At 35.6% G+C, this 22,318-nt stretch overlaps 1 protein-coding gene and 1 long non-coding RNA gene across 4 annotated transcripts in view; both read right to left on the bottom strand.

Annotated features, from left to right (window-relative positions):
• Positions 1 to 2,538: 2,538 nt before the first annotated feature.
• Positions 2,539 to 22,318, bottom strand: part of atg10 (ATG10 autophagy related 10 homolog) — a 29,570-nt gene continuing 9,790 nt past the window's right edge. For 2 of the 3 annotated variants that reach the window (XM_082157039.1, XM_082157040.1), the window contains 6 exons: positions 20,739 to 20,861; positions 13,672 to 13,804; positions 13,186 to 13,283; positions 5,581 to 5,678; positions 4,224 to 4,305; positions 2,539 to 2,989 (listed from right to left, as the gene is read on the bottom strand). In XM_082157039.1, the coding sequence (XP_082013165.1) occupies positions 2,957 to 2,989; positions 4,224 to 4,305; positions 5,581 to 5,678; positions 13,186 to 13,283; positions 13,672 to 13,804; positions 20,739 to 20,861 (567 nt within the window). In that variant the 3' untranslated portion in view covers positions 2,539 to 2,956. Of the gene's footprint in view, positions 2,990 to 3,315; positions 4,306 to 5,580; positions 5,679 to 13,185; positions 13,284 to 13,671; positions 13,805 to 20,738; positions 20,862 to 22,318 lie in introns of those variants that run through there. The other variant, XM_082157041.1, reaches the window with a different exon arrangement.
• On the bottom strand, positions 6,766 to 8,734 carry LOC309488703. Its single transcript, XR_014202237.1, has 2 exons — positions 7,605 to 8,734; positions 6,766 to 7,287 (listed from the first exon to the last, which is right to left on the bottom strand). It is a non-coding gene; the product is annotated as an uncharacterized lncRNA (long non-coding RNA).

Genomic DNA, 22,318 nt, shown 5'->3' with positions numbered 1-22,318 from the left:
TATCATTATCTGGATCGTGCTGGAAGCCAGGATGATGTCTGGATTAATTGGACGGGAAAGGGGTCTTCCTTGTCTGGAATATCTCTGCCAGATAAAACAGTCTCAGGGAAATTAAAAAAATTGTGAACATGTCCAAAGATACAGTCAAACCTGTCAGGAAAATAGATTTATAAAACTATTTTACTCACATCTGCACTTACTAAAAGTACTGCAGCAGGTCAGCAGTGGTATCAGATGGCTACTAATACCATTGTATGTAATATATACCAATATATAGTCTAATTATCATATCCATATGTCATCAGGGTACTGCAAGGCAGTGTTGTTATTGTTATAACTATTCAAAATAATTTCCAGTCATTGAATTAAAGCTCAAATAAAATAAAATGAATCTACTTAATGAAATAATGTAACAGTATTTTTTCAGCACACATGATAAATCTGACAAATACATCATTCAGCTGAGGTACATAATGACTAATATGGCCAAGCAGTTTTCCAGTAGTAATCTGAAAATATATATATTTAAGTCACTCTTAAGAAGGCCTGAATGTTATTGTATTAAACATTGTTAAACAGTAAAAAAAAAAAAGTAAAAAAAAAAGGTATAAGTCTGAAATAAAATATAAAATGTAAAACATAACCAAAAGTAGAAATGCCTTGACAACTACCTGAAATGACTAAAATTACAAAAAACTGAAATATGAAATAAATACTGAAAAATGTTAAGCTATATATTTTTATATATATATACATTTTTATTTTTTAGAAACAAGAACTATTAATAATGGCAAAAATTTCATAACAAAATGAATAAAACTAAAATAAAAAAGAACACTGAAAAATAAATAAGGATAGCATGTAAAAAACGGTCAAATGTCACTGCTATTAGATATCAAAATATCAATAAGTGTCAATTAGCCTAAATGTTTGTCTTAAATTTTTTATTTAAAACATGACAACTTTTTGAGAAAAGTGCTTTAAAAGTGAGCTAGTGCTATGATCTTCTAATAAATGGTATTACTGTCTAATATATATTTTTAATCTTAAATTTTTAAGCGTGGCTTCAGTGGCCAGACTCTTTTTGAGTCACTGTAGTTTTGAATCTCTTGCTCTTCAGTCAATGGCGGCTCCTAGTGGACAGGCGTGTAAACTACAACAGCACACGCTGGCCAACAGATGTCAGCAGCGGCTCGTTCACGCTCACGATGGCATTTTAGTTCACAAATTTAATTCCCCATCTCCATTAGGAGTGATCAAACTCCATTAAGCAACACCTCCAGTGAAGCATGTAAAATAAATGGGTATTTGTTTCTAAAGCAATTCTAATTTCCTTTCCTCTAATGTAACAACTCCTCCAGATATACTAATAATATTGAGGTATGTCTAAAACTTACTCAATATGCTACTTGCTTTAATTAGACGTTCTGCACACAATTATAAATGTGACTGGAATAGTTCACCCACAAATGAAAATTTTGTCATCATTTGCTCACTGTCCTGCTGGAATATCCAGTTTGAACTGCTAGCTCTGTCTTGAGCATGCTAGCTGGTCCAAGCTAGGCATTAGCATTCTGTGGAGAATAAACAACGATGTTTTGCGGAATGGCTAAGCTGTTCTTTTCCATACAATGAAAGTGTTGAGCTACAAAATGTCTGGAATTGAATGCAAACATGACATTTGATATCTAATTGAATAATGACTTACATTTTGTACCACGACTTTAGAAGACTTGAAATAGGCCTATACCTCTTATTACAGATAGCCTAACATTAATTGCACTTTTATCATGTCTTTTTTCATATTTGGAGCTTGACAGGCACTAGATTCATGTTAATTGTATAGGAAAAAGCAGCTTGGACATTCTGGAAATGAAATATAGGCTATGTTTTTTAAACAACAGAAGGATGGGGGGGAAAAAGACCAAATGTTTACTACTTTTTTAACTATTCTGTTAAATTAATTACATGTTATCATTTACTCACCCTCATATCATTCCAAACTTCTTTCTTTCTTGCAAGTAATGCAATAAAGGAGACATTTTAGAGGTTCACACTCAAAACATACATTTACCAGGGCCTGTTTTTGCAAAAAGGGACAAAAAACACCATCCCAGCTAACAGGGAATGTTCTCATAACTTTGGCTAACGTTGTGGCAAGGTTCTCTTAAAGTTATTCACAAATGTTCTCAGTTCTTAAAAGACCGTTTGGTCAAAGTTGTCTGGTCTCAAAACGTCATATTAAAAATTACTTGCGTTCAGAGAACCTACTAAAGTAAAATTCCTATGATAAATGTAATGTTCCCTTAATGTTTTGTCTAACATTGCATTACCAAAAAAATATATTGATTAAAACATTAAAAATAACGTTCATAACTTAATGGTAACGTTAGCAAAACGTTCTTAGAAGATATTTTTGTTAGCTGGGATAAAAGCAGACAGTCCATAGTGATATGATAGCTTTGTGTCAGGAACATCAAGACACGTCTCCAGTTAAAAGCATAAATGAAACCAAACACCATAGTTTCTTACATCTTGTAACCAAATGTGTAGTGCCAATTTAAAATATGCTTATTTGAAAAGATTTGAACTCTGTAGCTTGACAGTCATTGATTTTCATTTTGGGGTGACCTAAACTTTAAAAAATGGCCATTTAAGAAGCAGGTAACATATACTGTGATCCATCTATGCGTTTCTCTCTCTCCTCTCCATCATTCCTGTCCGTCCATTAGAGCGAGATGCTCCGGGTAGGAGGCTGACCTCCTTACCAACACTGATACAGTCCCCTGAGAGGCGCGCGCCCCATTTAGACATGCTGACTGAGGACTTTCACCGTCTTCTCTCAAACTCTGGACTCTAAACTCAGCTCCTCCGTTTCAGACTTCACATCAGACAGTCAGGATTTCAGAGGGATTCGATTCCATTCAACTGTTAAACTGTGTTCTGGCACGGCACGCTATGTGGATGAGTAATGAAGAGAAATGTCAGACTGCAGGGAGACAACAAAAAATACATCAGACTATTTACTTTGCTTACAAGATGCAAGGTTATATGAATAATGTTGTATTCCAATTTCAGGCTTCAGAAATGTCAAAAATAGGCTAAATGCAGCCGGTTTCACAATACCCAACCAGTGAGGGAAAATATTGAGTCTCTCACACACACACACACACGCGCGCGCACACACACGCAGCTGGAGACAAAGACCCGAGACATGTTTGAATAGCAATCCTCCATATGAAAGCACAAACAGCTACTTGTGTGCAATTGTTACAATGCCATCAAAATGCAAAAAGAAATACCAGCAGAGGAAAATATGGTTTGCCTTTTAATTTGATGATAGTCACATATATATCCTGCACAAATCCCAGAATTTAAAGGTTCTGTAAAAGACTGCAGAATCCAGGTTGCTACATGCATCATCTGAGCAACTGCAATTAGGATAAATGGGAATGCTAACGATCTCCATTAGGTGATATCTATCATATAATATGGACATTTTTTGGTTGGTAATAAAAAAGAAAAAAAGAATTACAGTACCATTAATTTTGCATACACTACTATTTAAAACTTTTGAGTCAGTAAGTCACTTAGTCTGCATTTATTTGATCCAAAATACAGTAGAACAACAATATTGTGAAATATTATTAATTTGAACTGTTTTTATATTTTAAAATGTCATTTATTCCTGTGATGTCCAGTCTTCCGTGTCACATGATCCTTCAGAAATCATTCTAAGCAGATTTGCTGCTCAAGAAACATCATCATCATCAATGTTGAATGTTGTGCCTAATATTTCTGTGGAAACCATGATATATATTTTTGGGGGATTATTTGATGAATTCTGAAGTTCAAAAGAACAGCATTTATTTGAAATAGAAATCTTTTGTAACATCATAAATGTATTTACTATCACAATCTAATGCTCACCTGATGAATAAATGATTTACTTTTTTTTTTTTTATCTTACTGAACAAAGATTTTTAACGGTACCGCATGAATGAATAATATTAATACAACTTATTAATACATTAAGTTCACAAGCTCAAGAATGCTCTTAAAGACTTGGTGTCTTGAATGTTCAAGCATTGCTAACAGGACTTTTGAACCCTCTTTGAGACCCTCAGCCGGGTCACAGGTGTCCTCTGGGTCAGTGGAGTCTGAGACAGACAGGAAGATCAGAGCAGGGCACTAGCAATGGAGCGTCAGTCTGGAGCGGACACCTCGGTGCAGTAGCTCAATGGGACGTCCAGTCCGACGACGGGGCCCACAACACTGAGCCAGGTCACGATATAGTTCACCCTCCTGAGAACAGATGAGATAATCACAATGCAGTGCTGCAATTTTTTAATTTTTTTATATCTAATCACATATCGAATTGATATGGCAAAATTGATGGATATGCCAGATCTGATAACATTTAGAGCTAAATAAGACAGATATAACACTGTGAGATGATATAACACCATTTTAAAATGTTAAAAGAACATTTCTAGATTAAATAAAACTTTTATTAAAAGCATGCTCTGCATTACCACAGAAAATAATGTTGATTTGTCCCTCATTTAAAATAGAAGTCTATGGGACAAGTATTCTGGAGGGTTTAAAAGCAGAAATTTAAAGCTTGTATTTTTTATTTAAGCATGTACATAAATTATAGATAAAATTTGAATTTGAGCTGTAAAAATCTAATCTAAATCATATTTTTTTGTGGACGTTGCTTGGTGGATAAAATTGATGGATATAAGCTTGGTTTCCTGAGGCTTACAGGATATTATTCAATCAAAACCAAGTAGAATTAAGTCACAAAAATTTAAATAACAAAATTGTTTGATTTGATTTGATTTGATAGACTTTATTAAGGCAAAGGCAAAATTAATTGAGCTGTTGTATTGTATCAAAAACACCCTCTATTATTAATTAATATTATATTTTATTATATTGTATTACCATTAAAACAATTAAATATTACATTTAACTATTATGAAATTTATTTAAAAAAATATATAATTCAAATATTATATATTCATATAATATAATATAAATAATTGATATATCATTGGAATTTCCTTAAGTAATTCTCCAATGCTTTATGGATAGTTAAGTCATGCCTATTTGTGCAGATTTTAACCGGTTTTACTTTAGTTGGTCAAGACAAGACAGAAAAGGTTAGTAAGCGATTCCATCACATAGTTTCATGCTAATATAAGTAATGTTTAAGTCAAATGTTTACATTTTCAAAGCTTATCATAATTATTTTATATTTTAAACATTTATTCATTATGCTGAATGCCTACTAGGATTCCATTGGAAGTGTAATACTCAGTCGAAATATATTTTCCACGGTATCCAACAAGCTGTTGACTGAATTTCACACAGCGTTTCTATAGCACAAACAGTAGAGCGCGACACTAGCGACACTAAGGTCATAGGTTTGATTCCCAAGGACTGTCTGCGCAGATAAAATGTGTATCTTGAATGCTATGCAAGAAAAAAGCATGTGATGAATGTAAATGTAAACCCAGAATATTCATTTCCCAGAATGCATGACTACTGAAGCTGCAGCAGAGAGAAACTCACTTGTTTTCAGCTTGTGCCAAATCCAGAGCAGGTTTCATAAACTCCTCAGTGCGACATGGATGAAGCATGAAAAATGGTTGGCCCAGTAAAGGATGTTCCTACACACACACACACACACACACTGCGTTCAGTTCTTTGTTAATATCTATTCTGACCTCATTTTTTATAAGGAACAGGTTCTCACTGTCACACGCTGTAACACAGACATTAAACCAGTGCCACAACATGTGTTTTTCCATCTTAACTCAATGTTAACTAGTCACACGATACTTTTCATTACCCAAATTCAATTACGCTCAAAGCTACGGATAAATTAAAAAGAAAATTACGAGGCAGACTTAAGCAAATCTGCCATGCAACACATGGTCTTCATTGGCACCCTGCTGAGCCGCTCTTGAGCGAGTCTCGCACACTGGAGGGCACTCATGCACAGCAGAGATGGAAGAATGTCCTATCCCATAATACTACACCATCACGGACAGCTTCTTATGGAGCACTGGAAGAAGTCATACTTAGGAAGAGGTTTGGAGCAAAGGCAGAGGAACAATCTGAAATGTGACAATATAAAATTTGTTGAATCGACAAGAAACGGCATTCACAATCTTTTTGACGATCAATCTTCTCTATCTAATCTGAAACAGAATATTCATATTTATTATCAATTCATAAAGAAAAAAATAATAATGTAGAAATTAGAATTTAAAGCTGCAGTCCGTAATTTTTCCTCTTTGTCGCCATCTCTGTTCGAAATCTGCAATTGCAGTTATTCGCGGAATTATCAACTTTACGTGGGTTGTGCCTCGGCACGGCACAGCGCGGATGAACACAATGTTTTGAGGAGAATGTGCGGCTGTCAATCACCGCGCCGGTGTGGATACTGTCATTCGGAATCACAGATTCTACTTTTTGGAAGTATGACCAACATAAGAATTTTCACCGGAAAATGTCGTCTGAACACGTAAGTAACATCCACTTTTGTTCTGACCAACTAAGGGGAAAAAAGCATTGCAGTAAATCGCGCTGATTAAATCTAACGGTCGCTTATCATATCACGTCAAACCGTGCAAATTATACTTTGTACTTTGTAAATTTATACTTCTCAAATTGTTAATGTTAGCTACATCAGCATTGCATGACTACATTTAATGCCTTTCTTAGGTTGCAGTCTCTTTTTTTCTGTAGCCACTCCGCAGTCTTTTGCGATTTACAATGGGTGAATCTCCAGTTGTCACTGGTGATTGTCGTTTGAACCTTTCTGGATCCGCCATCAAATTGCTACGTTTATTTATATCAAGTGCTGTGAGAAAAGGCTATAAAGACTCTTCTTTATGTGTACCGATGTGACGTAATGACGCAAAGACATGCTCGAATTTCCTGCGGAAATCCACCAGTGCCACTGGAATTTAAAAACATTTTTACAGGCTTACCGTTTTGAATCGAGCTAAGGCAAGTAGATAGTGTTGAACACTGGCTGGTTATGTATTTGCTCACAAATTTATTTTGGGATAATTTTTAACCCAAAAAAGTTACGGACTGCAGCTTTAAATATAAATTCAGAAAATTATTGTCATTTGTTTAAAAAAGTGCTCACAAATTTAATTAATAATTATTTATTATAATATTATAATTGATAATTATAAATTATTATTTTAAAAAGTTGGTTGTAATATATATATTTTTTAATATTATTTAAATATTATTTACATACTTAAATATTACATACATACATATACATACATACATACATACATACATACATACGAAGAGTTCAGATGCAAAAGCCTCTAAATGCCATCTGAAATTTTCTCATAGAATGATCATTTTTATCAAGCTTGTGTATTTAAGTTCAATAATTTCACTTAAATGACAATTAATAGGTAATCTTCATTGCCATTTAAGTGAAATTATTGAATTTAAATATACGAGCTTGATAAAAATGATCATTCTATGAGAAAATTTCAGATGGCATTTAGAGGCTTTTGCATCTGAACTCTTCATACATACATACATACATACATACATACATACATACATACATACATACATACAGACACACACACAGACACATTTTTATTCACCAGCCACTATATTAGGTACAACTTGTACAGGGTTGGTCGCCCTTTTTCCTTCAGAACTGCCTTAATTATTTGTGGCATAGATTCAACAAGATGCTGGAAACATTTGTAATAAGTGGTTATTTGAGTTACTGTTGCCTTTCTCTCAGCTCAAACCAGTCTGGTTGTTCTCCTCTGACCTCTGGAATCAATAAACTCACTGAACACTTTCTCTTTTTTGGACCATTCTCTGTAAAGCCTTGAGATGGTTGTGTGTGAAAATCCCAGTAGATCAGCAGTTTCTGAAATACTCAGAGCAGCTCGTCCGACACCAACAACCATGCTTGTTCAAAGTCACTTAAAGGGGTGGTTGATTATGATTTCACTTTTCTAACTTTAGTTAGTGTGTAATGTTGCTGTTTGATCATAAACAACATCTGCAAAGTTACAATGATCAAAGTTCAAAGCAAAGGAAGATATTTGCTTTTAAAGAAATCGTTTTTTAAAGACTACAACAAACAGCTGGTAAGGACTACACGACATTCCTCCCGGGTTAGTGACATCACTAACCCTAAAATTTACATAAACCCTGCCCCTGGGATAACGCAGTCCATGTTGAGAAGAGGAAGAGTTGTTGTAGTCTAGCACATTTGTGAGTCTGCTCAAGCTGTCGCATCCGTCTTTTCACATGCAATACAGTACGTAACACAAATGCAACAGCATGTCACTCTGTAGGCATCTTACAAGAGTTCCCACACGAGCGATTTTGTAGATTATCATGACAAAATATGCTAATCAAAGACTTGAAGATAGTTAACTCCACATCAGCAACATAAATTCATCGACAACTAACCATTCAGAAACGTCCTGTTGCATTCTACATGTTGTCACTTCTTCTTGAGTCTCTCCACCATTGTCCGACTCCAGTTTAAACATAAAAGGCAGAACAGTTTCTGACATTCCAGTGCTTGTCTGCGTGAGATAATCAGAGCTGCTAACACACACACACACACACACACACACACACACACACACACACACACACACACACACACACACACACACACACACACACACACACACACACACACACACACACACACACACACACACACACACACACACACACACACACACACACACACACACACACACACACACACACACACACAAAGCTCTTGAAGCTCCGCCCTCTGTGCCGGGAGCAGCAGCTCATTTGAATTTAAAGGGACACACGAAACGACGCGTTTTTACTGACCCTCAAAAAGGGACATTTTTAACATGCTGTAAAAAAATTATCTGTGGGGTATTTTGAGCTAAAACTTCACATACACACTCTGGGGACAACAGAGACTTATTTTACATATTGTAATAAAACTGTAATTATACCACCACTTTAAATCACCTTTCTTCCCCATTCTGATGCTCAGTTTGAACTTCAGCAGAACGTCTTGACCATGTCTACATGTCTAAATGCATTGAGTTGCTGCCATGTGATTGGCTGATTAGATATTAGCATTAACAAGCGGTTGAACAGGTGTACCTAATGAGTGTGCGTATATAATAATAATAATAATAATAATAATAATAATTACATATTTACCTTACTTTGATTGTAAAATCAAAGCTAGTGCATTATTATCATTATGACAGACACAAAAAAACAATTATTTGAAAAATGCCTAATAATATATATATATATTTAAACATTTTAACATCCAAGTAACCTATTCAATTGCATCGACTTGAGAACCAAGTGGCAATTAAACCACAAGCCAGTTTGAAAAAAGATTTGCAGATTTGAGCACCAACTCAACACCAGAACACAAATTTTGAAGACAACTTCAAGGTCCGAGGGTGCCATTTGGGACAGAAACTTTTGTGTCAGTAAAGCACCCGTTTAATCCAGTCATCCAAAAACCTTTTAAAAACTATCCTCTCCGCAAATAAAAACAACCTCAGTGCACTGTCACCATCTGCATTAAAATTCACAACATCAACTGTCTAGATCTATTGCTCTGTTACCGTTCAAGCACCAAAGACATGCTGACTCTTCAAATTCCCTCGACGACACTTCACTGTTAGCATCAGCGAGATAGAGTTGGACTTTTTCAGGTTATTTGTGAAAAGCAATGCCACTGTGTTCCGATACTGCGGCACGATTCCAGCTCGGTCAGTCAATTATCATGACTTCATCTACAGGCCTCATGGGAGAACAGACTGAATCACTATGCATACCAAACTGTTGTGAACGTGGAGGCTAAACACTGCACTTCAGAGTCTTGTTCTGTTGAAATAGATACTTCTGTAAAATATATACTGTACACGCACACACACATGCATGCATTCAGATCACATACAGTCTTGAATATAAAAGGTACTAAAAGTTTTTTTTTTTTTTGCAGTGATACAATACAACAGTGGTTCCCAATCTTGGTCCTGGAGTACTGCATATTTTAGATGTGTCCCAAAAAAAACACACCTGATTCAACTCATCAGCTTGTTACTAGAGACTTCAAAACCGGGGCAGTCTAATGGTTAGAGAGTCAGAGAGTCAGTCTGGTAACCTGAAGGTTGTGGGTTCGATTCTCAATACCGAAAGGAAATGACTGAGGTGCCCTTGAGCAAGGCACCTAACCCCCAATCGCTCCCTGGCCGCAACAGCAAAAACTACTCCCTACTCTACTCGCTACTCCTAATGTGTGTGCAACTGTTCACTAACTTGGATGGTTTAAATGCAGAGGACAAATTCCGAGTCTGGGTAACCATCCTTGGCCTTCACATGTCACTTTCACTTTCAAGACCTGAAATATGTGTGTTAGTATCATGTGTTGTATCAAAAAGGTGCAGTTTTGGGGGCGTTTCTGGACCAAGATTAAGAACCACTGCCATAGAAGAACCCTTTTAGGTTCCCCCTTTTTTCTTACTGTGAAGAACATTTTAATAATCTAAAGAAAAATTTTTTTTTCAATTGAAAAGAAACTTGAACATGCATGGAACCATAGATGCTAATAAAGAACATTAATTTAGGTTCATTTTCATGGCGCATTCACACTCTGTTCACTGACCGTTATTAATTGAGGCCTTATTGGGTCCTCAAGAGAGAAGTGTTCTACGTTGTCCTAATCTACTTTGCTACCTCTATTATTGGTTACGCTAAGAATGCGATTTGGGTTTAAGAAAATTGGGGAGATAAAGAGAGAGAGGGAGAGATATAAGAGGGTAAAAACAGAGAGTGCAGAGAGAAAAGCGAGAGACAGAGCAAGAGATAAAGAGAGAGAGAGAGAGAGGGCAAGAGAGAGAGAGAGAGAGAGAGAGAGAGAGAGAGAGAGAGAGAGAGAGAGAGAGAGAGAGAGAGAGAGAGAGAGAGAGAGAGAGAGAGAGAGAGAGAGAGAGAGAGATTCCATTGGCGTCACTGCTCGTAAAGGCCTTGATGTGAGTCACTCATGTTTACCTGCGTCAGTGTTCCATCTCCTGAGCACCTCAAGACCCTCAACCCTTCCGGAGTCTCTCCCTCTGCTTTTACTGCGGTCCCTCTCCTCTAATATCCTCCACTGCCTCTAATCAGCCTTTTTCTGCATCTATCGCTCCATCCATTCACCATCTCCCAGTAATCATGCCTACGGATCTGCATCCCTCACAGCCTAAGGCAGGCAGCCCTAAACAGCATGAATCAGTTTTTCCATACGATCCAGGAGATCTACCAGGGAGGAATGCCAGCCATCAACGTAAAGTTTGATCCACATCGTAGCTTATTATGGCCAAGAACCACGCACTAAGACAGGAACAGCTATCTGATTGTCATGTAAACCGACCAATCATAGTTTTAGGATGCATTTACACTGTAGGTTTTGATGCACAACATTTTCACAACGGTTCTATGAATATGCAAATTAGCCCCGCCTCCACTCAATCCCAGATCCATTATTGACGTAATTGGTAGTTTGTGACGTCAGAAACACCAGCGATTTCAAACCGCATTTTTGAGACTGTCTTTGGTTCACTGAAAATACTCAACAATGGTGTTGACTTATGAATTTGCAAATGGTTTGTCTTAAAGCATATAAAAGACATCACATGGACATATAAAAATTTTTTGGCTATCCCCGAAATATGAAATTATATATTTTTTTAAATGAAGTGATTTTCTAAATAAGAAACTAAAACTGCCAGTAGGTAGCGATAAATGTCTAAATGAGTAAGTCAGTGAATCATTCATTCATTCAATTCGTTCAAACGGCGGATTCATTCAGGAAGTAAATGGCTCTCTTTATGAATGGGCCATTGAATCATTGGTTCACCCGATTGATTCGCTTAAAACGCAGATTCATTCAGAACAGACAATATTGTGGTCAAAATTTAACACAATACTAACTTCTTATTTCTTGAACTTGTATAAAATCAATATCACATTCATACTCGTGCTATTTGGGACAAAAACAGCACTCGTGTGATATTGCGCTCGTTACTCGTGTGATATTGCTTAACTATTATCATATGATATAAATAAATACAAGACAAAAAAAATCATATAAAAGGCATTTTTGCCCTGAAATCTTGAAATCTAGAATTTTAGGGGCATTCTAACTGCATTTTAACTGCGAGCGTTAAATCATTTTATTCACGTTATTTTTACCATAATCGACAGCCCTAATATATACTATTTATACATATCTGGTTTGGTTCAGCTACCAAATCGGACATCAGGAGACTACAACGGACAGTCCGGACAGCAGAGAGGATTATTGGTGCCCCCCTGCCAACCCCCCAGGACCTGTACTCTTCCAGAGTGAGGAAGAGAGCAGGTAAAATCATCACAGACTCCACTCACCCTGGACACCCCCTGTTTGAACTGTTACCGTCAGGACGGCGACACAGATCACTGGCCACAAGAACATCCAGGCACAGGAACAGTTTCTTTCCACAGGCCATTTCCCTTCTGAACACTTAACATGCCCCCCAAGGCATATGCCTGCAAGTGCAATACTCCCACTGTCTAGTGCAATATTCTCTTAACTCAGGTGATATTTATATTTATATTATTCATACTACTCAAAATACTGTAAATATGTTCATAATCTGTAACATGCACTAGACTCCCACTGTCTAGTGTAATATTCTCTAACTCAGGTGATATTTATATTTATATTATTCATACTTCTCAAAATACTGTAAATATGTTCATAATCTGTAAATGTTTATTCAGACTAAACCCAACTGTGACCCCTTTTTTTTTTACTTTTTATACTATTTTTATTTTATTTTTTTTAAATATATTTTATTCTTAGAATTTGTATTACTATGTTTCTTGTTGTATTTGTATTTGTATTTGTATATGTGCACTGGAAGCTTCAGTACCAAGAAAAATTCCTTGTGGGTGCAAGCACACTTGGCAATAAAGCTCTTTCTGATTCTGATTCTGATTCTGATATATACACACACAACTGTGTATTATATACTACCTTGTAACCAGTTGAGTCTTTGAAACTGTGAAAAGCTGGTCAGATGATTTTGAGAAAGCGTACCGTACTCATGATGTCACACACATTACCTGTTGAGTCAGCGTGTCCCAGGGTCCCTGTTGTAGTCTCTGTCTATAGTTCGGATGAACATTGCTCCACACCTCCTCAAGAGAGAGGGGATTCCCATCTGTAATGAGTATAAGGGTTTCTAATCTGATTACAGTCCGTATAAGTGATCACTTTAAAATGGTTGATGCTTGCATGTGCATATTTGCTAACTTGCTCAATAACAGCTCCAAAAATGTTTACACGGCAGCCTTTAATTTATTTACAGCACAAAGTCAAACTTTGTTGAGCACAGGCGTAAGTCACCGTTCTGCCTGCTTTCTCAAAACTCAAAACACTCCTGTTGAGATGGGATCTCAGTGTAAATGTTGAGTCACATAAAACCAGACTTTGAGAAAGCAGAACACAGAGGGTACTGAAATACACACACTGATAAGCGAAACAGACAGCATATAAACAAGACTTTGCAGTTTAATGATAGAAATGCAGTGAGAGAGAATGCCGTGTACCTAACGTAGAGGCTCTGAAATAGAGGACGGGGATCTGATAGCTGCAAGAATACAGAACGTGGTATTCATAGCGCAGCACAGCATGAATCTCACATACTGCCTGAACTCCAGCCGTTTCATCCTCAACGTTTGACTAGAAAACAAGACAGAAAAAAATATAGAAAGTGAGATTCATGCCATTCCATGCATGGGGGGGTGGGGTGGATGCAGATTAATATCAAGTATCAAATTTTGAGACAACATTCTAAATTCAAGGATTAGTTCACTCAAAAATGTATATTCTGTCATCATTTACTCAATCTCTTGTCGTTACAAACTCGTATAAATTATTTCAGTCCATGAAACACAAAAGAAGTTTATTAGAATGTTCACACTTCTCATTGTCACACACAGAGGTTGCATGAAATAAAAAAATTTCATATATTTTAACCCGGTAAGGATACATTTTAATATGATATTTATTATTATTATTGTATATATTTACATGATATTGCACAATTAAATAGCTTCAGTGTAGCTAGTATTAATGAATTTGACCTTGTATAATATTTTAACAATAATATTTCTTTTTTTTACATTATCATTATTGTTAATAGTTATATAATAATATAAGTATAATATATTATGTATATTATATATATATATCATATATGATATTTATTATTATTTAATAATAATAATATTAAAATATTAAAGAGCAAATACAATAGTAGTACATGCAACAGTAGTACTATGTTAGCACAGCAAGGACACATCAAATTGATCAAAAGCAATTGTTAAAATACATTTTTAATGTCAGAAAAGATTTCTTAAAAAAAAAGAAAAAAAAAAGAAAGATGTTCTTCTCAACTTTCGGTTTTCGGCAAAATTACTAAGTAGCACAATCATTTTCAAAATTGAGAATAATAAGAAATGCTTCTTGAGCTTGATATCAGCATGTTATAATTATTGAATGTGTTTTTTGGAGCTCAACAGCATCCGTCCCTGTTCATTTTCGTTGTACAGACAAAAGTTGCCAGAACATTCTCCTAAAGTCTCCTTCTCCGCTCCAAAAGACAGTCATTCAGGTTTGGAACTATTCTCATACAACTTCTTGCCACATAAATACTAATTCTGCTTAAACCGATTTAACGATCTCCAACAAGAAAGGAACTGGCTTGAATGAGAAGTCATGAATGGAGCCATATCGCATATCTGATCAATGGTACATGAGCAGACTTGTCATACACCCTGAGCCGTGATGCCAAACCCAAACGTACATCCACACCACCCAGCCATCAACATACGCAAGTGATTCATCGACCAGCATGTGACTTCATTCTTCTTTCCATAACTTGACTAATGAACATGAGACCTCCTGAACAGTCCGTGTGGGCAACAACATGTGTTTACCTTTTTGTTTTCCTCTTGCATCCTTCATATATAGGATGTTGTTGAGATGTTGAGGGAGTTTTTACATCCCACCCTTTATGTTGTGGAACATGACTAATGGTCTCATGCACAGGACCCTCGAGCGGGTCCATATGCACAAATGTCGTGCAGACAATTAACCAAGGTTTCCTCTCTTTCATTGGGCGGTGCACACTGGATTTTCTTGCTCCTTCTCGACCTGCAACCCCTGGTGATTAATTGGCTGTCAGAATGTGGTTTAGTGCGCTGCAACTTGCACAAACACAGATAAACAGGAAGGGGTGCCGTCATCCGAGGGAGGAGTTAACAACCATCCCTACAGTACTGGGAGTAACTACAACTAAAAGGAGCAATGCAACTAACTTACTGTAACTACACTTTGTAGACATTACAGACATCATCACATTAGGTTCTCCAGTAACAAGCAACTTTCACCAACGAGTAGCGATGTTACAACAAAAATCTTGGACAGTCAGGTTTGTTTAAGTAAATCAAAGGTTAATTTGTGCAGCTGTAAAGACAACGTCAATAAACAATTCAAAAATAAACTATTCATTGATTCGAGTCTCTGTGCAGTATTTTGCAAGAAACCCTTAGTGTTTTATACCATGCTATTGATAAATACTGCTTCGATTAAATTATACATAATATAATCTGCTTATAAATTATTTTAATTGTTATATTATTGTTATCCATATATATATATATATAATATCCTTATATACATCCTTATATACTGTAGCCTCAGTGTAGCTACCATGAACTTGACCTCAAATAATATTTTTGTATTTTTGTTAACAATAATATAAACAAATATATATTTTCTTTTTTAAATTTTTAGATATTTAAAAAGATACTGAACCCTTATGTAGCTTTATATATATATATATATATATATATATATATACATACTAATAATAATAATAATAAATATTATTATTAAAATATTCAAGGTCAAATTCATTAATAGTACACAACACTGATGCATATATAAATGTATATCAAATCATCATCAATAATAATAACAAACATGCTAAATATTATTAAATAATAATAATAATAATAAATACTATTAAAATATTCTAGGTCAAATTTATTAATAGGCCTATTAGCTAACTAAATCAAAGCAATATGAGTGCAGTATTTTATTTAATATAAAAAAAAAAAAAATATATATATATATATATATATATATATATATATATATATATATATATATATATATATATATATAATAATGAATACATATATAATATTATTGTATATACACATTTATATATTTAAAAGATATTGCATACTTTTGTTAGCTTGTAGCATATAGCTGGATTGTAATATAAATAATGTATAATAAAAGGTCTTTGAGCACTCCTAAATGGCACCTGTGATGTGATTTCAGTCATGGATGCGGCTTTGAGACGCTATGACATCACCATGGCCTTTGCGGTCCACACTGATATGTGCAGGTTTAGTGCAGGTTTAATTAGCGAAAGTGTCTGAGCGACAAGTTGGATCACCAGAGGCGGTGGCTGTATCCCTGGCAAGTTCAATGCAGGCTCAAGGATTCTTCACGCATCCATGCCTTCACTGATAACATCTCCTCCCTCCCATACAAGCGCAGTCTTGAGAGACACAATACTACTGTTTCACATCCGACGTCTGTCAGGAATAAAAATAAAAAAAAAGTTTGGAAAGAGGGAAGGCAGGTCAAATAAAACAATGACATCATGCTTTTTCCTAAAACAGTACCAGCATTGAAACTAAAGGTAAAGGTTCTCACCAAGAGGGTGTAAAATAATGTGCGAGATATGGGGAGTTAAAAGAGAGCGCAAACATGCTAGCAGAAAAACGCATTAAGTTTCAAGCAGGAAATCGTTAAGAAAAACGAATATGCAACAGCTCTCATTCAACCTTTGCATAACTGACTCTTCGACTGCATTTGGAATTCAAATAAAGGACAAAAGTTCAGCTGCCGTGCGCGCGCCTGCAGAACACGCTTAAAATGCTCAAAAGGTCAAGTTTAAAAAGGGCCGTTTATTAACTCAGAAACGTGTTTCTAGCAACAACAACTGGCATCCGCCACCGTTTGTTGTCATTGAAATGCTGCCGTGTTTACGTTCGAGCAGGTGTACAGACGTAACGGTGCAATCGCTAAACGACGACACCTGCTCGACTCCACAAACACACGAGGAAAGCAAAAGGGCTGTGTGGCACACTGCAGCACACGCTGTGAATAGCATCTTCTAAAGAGGATCTAACAGAGACATGAGCTCAGGTATACACTTTATATGCGCTCCGTTTTTCACTGTCAAAAGGAAGATCAATACTGGACGCGCAATAGCAGAGTAGAAGACGTTCCCCTTGCTTACCTGAATACCAGCGTTTGGCTGGGTAATTTCAGAGGATGATGAAGGATGGGCTCTTTCATTAACCTAAATAAGCCCTAATTACAGGTTTAATTATCCTAGTAATTCCGTTTACATTCTTCGCACTTAGAAGATTAAAATACCTTTTGCTTCTGGGTGCATCTCTTGAGGAATGAATAAAGATTTCTTCCTTAGATGTGGTTATATAGCAGCTACGAGAAACTCTAGTATTGGTCGAGACAATGTGTCTGTTCTGAAAGGTGCTAAAAAATGCTAATTGAAAATAATAAAGTGCATCTATTCATAGCTAGAGGAGACAACACGTGCCATATCTTTTGTTGACATTAGTGCAGTGCATCTAACATAAAAGTTTTAGTTTCCATAATATGTGTGTGAATATATATTACTATATATTTATATATATTTTATGTCTCTCTCTGTGTGTGTGTGTGTGTGTGTGTGTGTATGTATGTGTGTATATATATATACAAATATACTGTATATAAATATATATATACTGTATATAAATATATATATATATATATATATATATATATATATATATATATATATATATATATATATATATATATTAGTGCTGGGCAAAGATTAATTGCGAATAATCGCATCCAAAATAAAAGTTTGTGTTTGCATAATATATGTGTGTGTAGTGTGTATAATTATTTTGTATATATAAATACACACATATGCATGTATATATTTAAGATTTTTTAAAAATTTATATTTAAGATTTTTTTTAAAATTTATATATAAATTATTTATATTTATATATATAATATAAATTATGTATAAATACATATACAGTATATACATGCAAATATTTCTTAAATAAATACATGCATATGTGTGTATTTATATATACAAAATAATTATACACAGTACACACACATATATTATGCAAACACAAACTTTTATTTTGGATGTGATTAATCACGATTAATCTTTGCCCAGCACTAATATATATATATATATATATATATATATATAGCCTACATGTTAACAAAACTTTTATGTTAGTTGCAAATATAAATATATATATATATATATATATACACACACACACACACACACAGAAAGAGAGAAAAGCATATTCTGCTGTCTACAAACATACTGAAGGACAGTTATTCTTGTTTACTGGCCGCTTCATGTACAGGTGCTCATAGACAAAGAGTAACATTGAGCACAGAAGTCAGGTGTGTGGCACTGAAAAGGTTAACCATGATAGATTTTTGTTGAGTGAGGCATTTATTCACTCCCTAAAAGAATTCCACCACTCAAAACAGGATGCCACAAAAAAGAAAAAAAGCAGTCCTGGTTTCCCTAATCTTCCACAGATCTTTCTGATTTTTTTTTCTTCCTTTCCTGAACAATGGAAAAAGGAGACTTTGTTGTAGCCTGCAAGCTACTGCTTGCTGCCGAACAGTTTTTACCAAGGTCAAGTTTTCTAAATGTTCTTTTATGCAGGGCATGTCAGGTGACGTGCGCTGTTGCACGACTGCACATGAGACTTCAGAATGTTGAGGAGTGAACAAAGGAGATGCTGATGTTGAGTTAGTATCACTATAGACAATGCTGGTTTTTCTGATTTGGTGTATCAGTAATTTATCAATGGATAAATCTTACAAAAATATGTTCAGCTCACATTTCACCCTAAAAGCAAAAGAATGAAAAAATTAAATAAATAAATTAGGGAGAGGGAGAGGGTCACAGTGATGTCATGGAAGCACCAATTATTAACATTTCAGTGAAAAGTTCTAAAAATAACCATTTTTTCTTAGTGTGTAGAACATTTTTAATCTGTTTGCACTATAAAGAACCTTTTGTAGAAATGGAAAGGTTCTGTGGATGTTAAAGGTTCCACTGATGCCAATAAACAATCTTTATTTTTAGAGTGTAAAGAATTACATAAAAACAAAGCACATTTTTAGGACTATCAAGATATTTTGCTTGAGATTTGAGCTCATTTCCCTTCAAAATTCTTATAATATATAAGACAGGTGATTTTTAAAAAGATGATTTTTCCTCACAGTTGTTTAAAAGATTAAGGCAATTATCAAAGTTGGATAAAATGTCGTTTCATTTTCCAAATGTAAGATGATACATTTTTACACGATTTGTTATATTTAATTTCCCCTTAGCAGATTTTGACTCATGTATATTAAATATGATATAAACTGTGCGAATAATCACAGTGATTTTAAGGAGTTTGTCATTTCACCAGTTATGTTTCCTAAACTTAGCAATTTGGCTACCTTTGCAGATGATAGTACTCTAAAAAAAAAAAAAAAAAAAAGCTAATTCAGAGCAAATACTGAACATATATTAAGATATAGTAGTGAATATCATTAATAATTAGTGCGACTGATCAGCCCTAACCACAGAATGAATTGCATTATAATCAGTTACTTCATAAAAACATAAACTGCTTTCTCTAATGGCACTGAAATATGTTAAAATCTCCTTCATGAAAGGAGACGGTGTCGAGTCTTCCCTAGTGTGTGTGAGCTGAATGTAAATATGCAAGAAGTCGAGTCATTTGCAATCAGCCGCAAGGGCTTACTAATGAAATGGGCTGAGAGTGGAGGTAAAGAAAAATCAGCCACAAGGCACAACCCCCATTTTGGAGGAGATCATTAAGACCAGAATACCAATCAAACTATTTTGCTGATACTAATTTCAAAGATTGTTTTAAAAAGCATACTCTTTTAAACTTTAAAGATGTCACAACCATTTTTCCCCTGAATGGAAATGCATGTAGTGTGCAGACAAAGCTAAATGACTGTGTGTGTGTGTGTGTGTGTGTGTGTGTGTGTGTGTGTGTGTGTGTGTGTGTGTGTGTGTGTGTGTGTGTGTGTGTGTGTGTGTGTGTGTGTGTGTGTGTGTGTGTGTGAGAAACACCCGGATGGACAAAAGAGCATAAACATATTAACAGTCACATAAAAGTGTATGCCAACATTTGCAAGTTTTTCCTAACTAAACCTCGGCACGGTTATAAAGCAAGGATTTATTTAAAGTGTTTCCTTCAGGTAATTGATTCAGTATGTGGGGAAACACTTAGGTCAGTCTTCGTTTTTGGTGGCCCGTTCATAAGTGGGCAGGCTCATTCCACCCAAGAACCGCCCCCAGTTCAGAGACAGTACACTTATAAGACCAAAATGGGTAAAACGAAATGACTTACTCGTTGAAGGTCTGTACTTAGTGCTAGGGGTTGTTCAGATCACTAACAATAGTGATAATGATACTCAGCAATAGTAATAGTGATACTTGTCTTACCTGAATGTCATCTGTAAGATGGTCCATGTTTTCAGCCTGCATGAAACACCCGTGTAGTTTGTGCAACACGCTTGATTGTACAGGGATGAGAACAGTCTTCTTCATGAAGCCTTCATCAGTGCCCTGGAACAAAGTCAAGTCACAACCAACAGTCACAATCAGATTAACATAAAACACTGGCATGTAAAAGTATCAAGAGTACCTAATGACTCTCAGGAAACCTGTCAAGAACATATCAGCCTAAATTAAATTAATGAAATAATTTTATATTTTAAAAAATATAATATTTTTATGACAAATTTGCCTTTTTCAAAAAAAAATTATAAAGAAGACTTTGAAAATGATTATGCATGCAGATTTTATGAACTCATTAATTGAGAGACAATGGAATATTCATGCTTTTATAACTTAAAAAAAAAAAGTCACACTGCAGGACCATTTAAAATCTAATAGTGAAGGCAAAAAGGTGATTAAAAAGGTGGTAGAAAAGATGGTAGAAATTGAGACCAGTTATGTGACCTTACATATACACTTTCCCTTAAAATCTCAAGACTAAACTCTTTGACATCTATAAACAAAATGTCCATGGACATGCATTTTCACATTATGGTAGTATTTGTAGCACTATTCTTTAATGCATGCCAATTTGAAAGAAGACAAACAAAGTGTTTTTAAAGAGCCCATATTATGCCCTTTTATAAAGTCTTGTTTTGGGGGTCTACTAGAATAGGCTTGAATGTTCAAAAAACACATTGTTTTTGACATTGTTGCAGGCAGCACCTGTTTTCCTAGTCTGTCAGTAACACCCATAGACAGTATAACAAGTGGACAGAGCCATCTCATTGGAACTCAATTGAGACAAGTGAAGCCCATTTTCAGCGATTTCTTAGGACTTCCGTTCCTGACGCGCAGACTCAAACAGAGCTTGACGACGTAGATGTGACGTGAGCAACCCGTCTGTCTTCTAGTAGCTGTGCCAAGAGAAATCTGAATCATTCCCTTCCGAATCTTGCAGAGACGGAGATCGTGAGTAGGAGGTGTCCATGAGCTTGGAGCAGGAGAAACTTTTGCTAGGTATTCTGATTAATTATTTTGTAATTTTGCCTCCACGTCCCCCCGATTGCCCGCGAGCTTCTCCTCCCGTCAATACGGTAATCTCTCTACTGTGCGACAGAGAGTCGCGTGGTTATGACGCAATCGTTAGCCTACTTTTACAAGAACTGCTTCTACGGGGCCATAACGTAAGATACAAGGTAATGGAGCATTTTATACATCGTCGTGTTTCTTTAGAAATAAATAATGGACAAATGGAGTCTTCAAACGCCTCAGATGTAAAGTTATTCGCTGTCAAAGTGACGCCAAAATGAATGGGAGTCAATGGGATGCTAACAGCAGGTGAAGTTCTGCTACAAGATGGTGGCACGCGGCCGGCTTCAACTTCCGGTCGACTTCCTTCCCGCTTGGTAACACCCTTTTTTAGTTCAGGTGCCACTCCTTCCAGAAAGCGCAATGTGCTCTGATTGGTCGGCTGAACGAGCGTGCTGTGATTGGTCGACAGCTTCCAGCCTGTTTTAGAAATG

This window comes from Leuciscus leuciscus, assembly GCF_965113295.1.
Source record: "Leuciscus leuciscus genome assembly, chromosome: 24".
Lineage (NCBI taxonomy): Eukaryota > Metazoa > Chordata > Actinopteri > Cypriniformes > Leuciscidae > Leuciscus > Leuciscus leuciscus.
This window is presented reverse-complemented; position numbering and strand designations above follow the sequence as displayed.